General features: G+C 47.5%; 1 protein-coding gene across 14 annotated transcripts in view; it reads right to left on the minus strand.

Moving 5' to 3' along the window:
* LOC121712976 (membrane-associated guanylate kinase, WW and PDZ domain-containing protein 1-like) overlaps window positions 1–3913 on the minus strand; it is a 137845-nt gene extending 133932 nt beyond the window's left edge. For all 14 annotated transcript variants that reach the window (XM_042097156.1, XM_042097155.1, XM_042097154.1 and 11 more), the window contains exon 1: window positions 3133–3913. In XM_042097156.1, coding sequence (XP_041953090.1) covers window positions 3133–3430 — 298 coding nt within the window. In that variant the 5' untranslated portion in view covers window positions 3431–3913. The remainder of the gene's footprint in view (window positions 1–3132) is intronic.
* Between the last annotated feature and the right edge of the window lie 1087 nt (window positions 3914–5000).

Below are 5000 nucleotides of genomic sequence, written 5' to 3' on the forward strand. Positions count from 1 at the left end.
AGATCTTCCGAGCGCCAGAGAGAGAGAGAGAGAGAGAGAGAGAGAGAGAGAGAGCTGGAGCCTGATGGAATCAGTGCCATCGCATTCCCTGGGTCTGGTCTGGAAAGTTCTGTCTCTTTGGAATGCTGTGCTCCCTTGCACAGGGAAAGGCAAGCCATGCGTCAGGAATGGCACTTCCAATCCAATCTTATCACATTCCTCTCTGCTAATGGCCTGACATGGCTAATGGATAACCCTGGGAGAGGGAGGGGGAGCTTATCACCTGTGAAACCGCGGGCCAGACTTACAGGACGGACTGAGCCTGAGAGTGATGTCCCTGCAGTGGACAGTGCAGGCACACACACGTTGCTCTCTTTAGGCACGGAGAGCACTCAGAGTAAAAGCTATTATATTGCTCAATACTAGTACAAACAGTGTGTCAATAGGAGTGGCACGAATGTGTGTGTGTGTGTGTGTGTGTGTGTGTGTGTGTGTGTGTGTGTGTGTGTGTGTGTGTGTGTGTGTGTGAAATTAAGATCGAATAGGCATAAATGTTGTCTCTGTGATGTGTTTGTGTGTGTGTGTGTCTGTGTTTGTATGTGTGTGTGTGTGTGTGTGTGTGTGTATGTGTGTGGTGTGTGTGTGTGTGTTTAGGTCAAATTGAGAGTGGAGGCTGTCTCTACATGTCCCTGGCATCTGTGTGTGTGTGTGTGTGTGTGTGTGTGTGTGTGTGTGTGTGTGTGTGTGTGTGTGTGTGTGTGTATGTGAGACAGAGAGAGAGAGAGAGAGTGGCACAAATGTTGTGTGTGTACCTCTGTGAGAAAGAGCAATGAAGAGCTGTGTCAGGGGTCAGACACAGAACCGTGGGATGCACAAACACCCAAACACATTCCCACATACACACACACACACACATACACACACACACAGAGAGAGAGAGAGAGACACACACACATAGGCAAGCCACTTCAACACACTTACATAACTCTGTTAATGATTTTCCCAGACACACATGGAAAGAGTTGGGCGAGGCAAGGCCACACAAAGAGAATGCCTGTTTATGTGTGTATATGATTGTGTGTGTGTGTGTGTGTGTGTGTGTGTGTGTGTGTGTGTGTGTGTGTGTGTGTGTGCGTGCGTGTGTAGTAAAGCACAGCACTGCCATGACACATACCCTCGCTCCTGACTGACTGATGTTTCTTGAAACACAGGCCTTCAGCGGCTCAAAAGCTGAAATGCTAACCTCCATTTCAAACGCACTTTAAGTCCTATAAACTGGCATCTCTTTCCTCTGAGAGCGAGTGAGTGAGCAAGCGAGAGCACTAATTACTGCCTGCAGTCAGGCCGCTCCTCTGTAATCACGAGCAGGGTACCGAGCTTCAGGACGGCAGGCGAGTCCAGGCCTGGAACGCATAAGGGCAGCATGTCAGTGCCAACAACAAGCCGATGGAAGAGGAGGACGGTGGGGGGGGGGGGGGGGGGGGGGGCTACTATGGATGAGTATGTAACAAAGTGGACCATCGAGAAGAACCGTGAACTCAGATGCACACACACACATACACACACACACACACAGATGCACATGCACGCGCAGTCGTGCTGTCCAAGCCCCTGAGACAGATGCTCAGCAGACCATGGGCAATGGGTCAAACTCATCCAACTCCCAGAGCGCGCTTCCAGAAATAACTTGAGTCGCCTGGGACGCCTGCCCTCCTCTCCCTCTCCCTCTCTCGCTCCCTCCCTCCCTCTCTCTCCCTCTCTCCGCAAGAGCTACATCTGTCTCTATTAGCCCTGGCTCTTGTTTAAAGAACATCAGCATGCCACTCTCTCCTCTCAAATGCTTACACACACACACACACACACACACACACACTTGCGCAGACTGAGAGAAACACACACAAACACGAAGAAATGAAGACGTTACTTTTAAACGTCTGCTCTGCAGGGATTATGTCCTGTTCAAACTTGAACAGGAGGCACGTGGTGGTGAAGGCAGGCAATAGTGGAGCTGCGTCACAAAGGCCACATTGCAATGCTTTGTTAGGCAACTGCTATTTCATTTTGGCGAGGGGGGGTGGGGGCTTGGGGAGCACAACCAAACAAATGAAGATCTCAAAGGGTGACAGTGCTCTAAGGGGGTCAAAAGGTGCTAGAGTGGAGATGCAGAAGGATGATTCAGCGCATCAGTGCCAAGTGTACTTATCCTGTGTGTGTGTGTGTGTGTGTGTGTGTGTGTGTGTGTGTGTGTGTGTGTGTGTGTGTGTAAGGGTGTGTAAGGAAGAAGGGTTTTGTGTACGTGTGTGTATGTGCATGCATACATGTGTGTTCCTGGTGCATGTTTGTACTCTGTATTGTGTGTGTGTGTGTGTGTGTGTGTGTGCGCGCGCCCATCCCAGAGTGTGTATGTCCAGGGCCATTGTGCGTCGTAATCCCCCCGCGCCAGTGTGTGGGATATGCCTCTCGGTGGAGCTGAATATCCTTGCCGGCCGGCAACAGCATGAGCTGGAGGACTGACTGTCAGAGAGGCTTCCCGTCAAAGCGTGATCCCGAGCTGGAAACAACACGCATGCCACAGCCTGGCCTACTTTTAGTTCAACAGCCGCAAACTGCCGCTGCCGCCGCCGCTGTTGCCTCTGCCTGCCACCCCCTTCACTCTCCTCAGTCGCCCCGCTGACAAACACAGCACTCAAGTTTCTGCTCTGAACAGAACAGCGGTCATCATCGGTGGGCAAGCAGAAGCTAATAGATGGGACGATACATTTCCCCTCAGATTGACGCACTCGCCCATGTGCTATCGGCACTGTCCCATGTGGAGGCATCTGAGAGCCGTGTCCAGTGGACGGGCAAAGCAACTAACAAAGTGCATTTACACTTGTGTAATGTAATACTCCCACTTAAAGAACACTTTACATTTCTCAACATTGTGTGTGTGTGTGTGTGTGAGAGAGAGAGAGAGAGAGAGAGAGAGAGAGAGTGTGTGTGTGTGTGTGTGTGTGTGTGAGAGAGAGAGAGAGAGACAGACAGACAGAGAGAGATAGCGAGAGAGAGCATATCAAGTGACAAAACATAAGATAATGTGGTAGATGATTACAAAGTTGTGGAGCACACGTTTATGAAGTGATGGTGTTCATAAATGACTTTTGGAAACCTTACCTTGTCTTACAGTTTTAAACCTGATAGGACTTTTGCGAGTCTTTATAATGGTCAGCACATCATATAGGGGCAGTCCAGACACAGCCAAGCCTTCGACCTCCAACACTAATTCCCCGTCGGACAGCTGCCCGTATTGATAAAGCACCGCATCCTCTCGCACTTCCCCAACGTACGGAAACTCTCCATTCTCCGCACCGCCGCGCAATTCCACGGTCAACTCTCCGCGACCGTTTTTGCACAATGAACATTCGTTAACTTTGTTGGTCCAGTGGTTTTTCTTGAGTATCACTTTAGACATTGTGCTGGATAGTCTCGTCCCTGGTCCCGCCGGTGTGTTTATCACAGATACGAGTCATAAGGCGCTATTCCCTCCTGAGCGCAGTAAACTTCAGCGTGTTGAGACCACGGCAGTTGAAATCAAACCATTATAATCCAAGGATCAGGTTGAATGAACACAACTCTGGCTGTCTCGAGTTCTCGCATTTTTGACTTTTGGTGTTTCATATTGTTAAATCACTCGCGCGGTACTTGGTCTCTCTTGAACTACAGTTAATCCAATAGAATCTCCGTCGCTCAAATCCACACAGAGAAAGACATATCTTCCATATACCTCAATCTGACCTGACTTAAATTAAATTCATTTGTGTTACAGCAGTTTTGATTTTTTTTTTTTTTTTCAAACGTAAAAAACTATTTTCTATACCTGTTCCTGTGCCTGACGTCTGTGGCTAGGACGGCGGTTCCTTTAAGCAGGTACATCAGGGTTAACTCCCGTTCACGTTCCCCGATTGGGATCCAGTGATAGCGGGCTGAGACGCATGCGTTGTGCTGCGCGCCCGAAGCCCGTGGGGGAAATCCTGGTCACACCTATTACAGGGTCCTAATGCTCCTCTTTCTCTAGAGCCACACGCATCTCCCTACAAACCCTAAACCGGATTATAAATGCATCTAATCCTCTCTGAATCTTACTCTTATTCATTAGAAGCGTCACGGCAGTATAGAGAAGTCACGGCCATTTCAGTGCATTTACAAGTCGACCATACTTCTGTAACATCAAATGATTGCTATCCCCTGATAAGCATGCCCTGTAGTCTTTCAACTGTCATTACAGCAACGTAATAAGGGATATTTACATCGACATATTATTATATTATATCAAAATACTTTTCACTGGATAGTGCACAGGCCAGTGAGAGAAAAGCGGAGCATGTTGCCTTTTGAAGTTAAAATAAATTAATACATGAAAACAGTTTATAACAGAAAGACCAATGGTTAAAGTTATCATTTGGAAGACGTTTTCTTCATATTATTATTATTATTATTGTTATTATTATTATTATTATTAATAATAATAATAATAATAATAATATCAGCCTATACATTTATTTGTGATATAATCAATTTATTATACCAGTACAACAACACTGGCAATGACACTTTCACTTAACGATGTGTAACGGTGTGTGTGTGTGTGTGTGTGTGTGCGTGCGTGTGTGCGTGTGTGTGTGCATGCGTGTGTGTGTGTGTGCGTGTGTGCGGTGGTGGTAGTATAGTGGTTAAGGTCGGAGCAGGGTTAGCATGTACAGTAGTAGACTGAGAAGTTGTGGGTTCAATTCCCTGTTTCACTATTGTGCCCTTGAGCAAGGCACTGAACCACAAGTTGCTCCGGGGACAATGTAGTCCCTTGTAGTAGAATTGACATATGTAAATCACTTTGTATGAAGTGTGTCTGCTAAATGAATACATGTAAATGTGTATGTGAGTGTGTGTGTGTGTTTCTGAGGGATCAGGTGGGTTTCCAGGCATAGCACAGGGAATGATCTTGTGCTCTTTTGCGAGCATGAACAGCACATCTAAAGACAGCGCGA

This window comes from Alosa sapidissima, chromosome 7, assembly GCF_018492685.1.
Source record: "Alosa sapidissima isolate fAloSap1 chromosome 7, fAloSap1.pri, whole genome shotgun sequence".
Classification (NCBI taxonomy): domain Eukaryota; kingdom Metazoa; phylum Chordata; class Actinopteri; order Clupeiformes; family Clupeidae; genus Alosa; species Alosa sapidissima.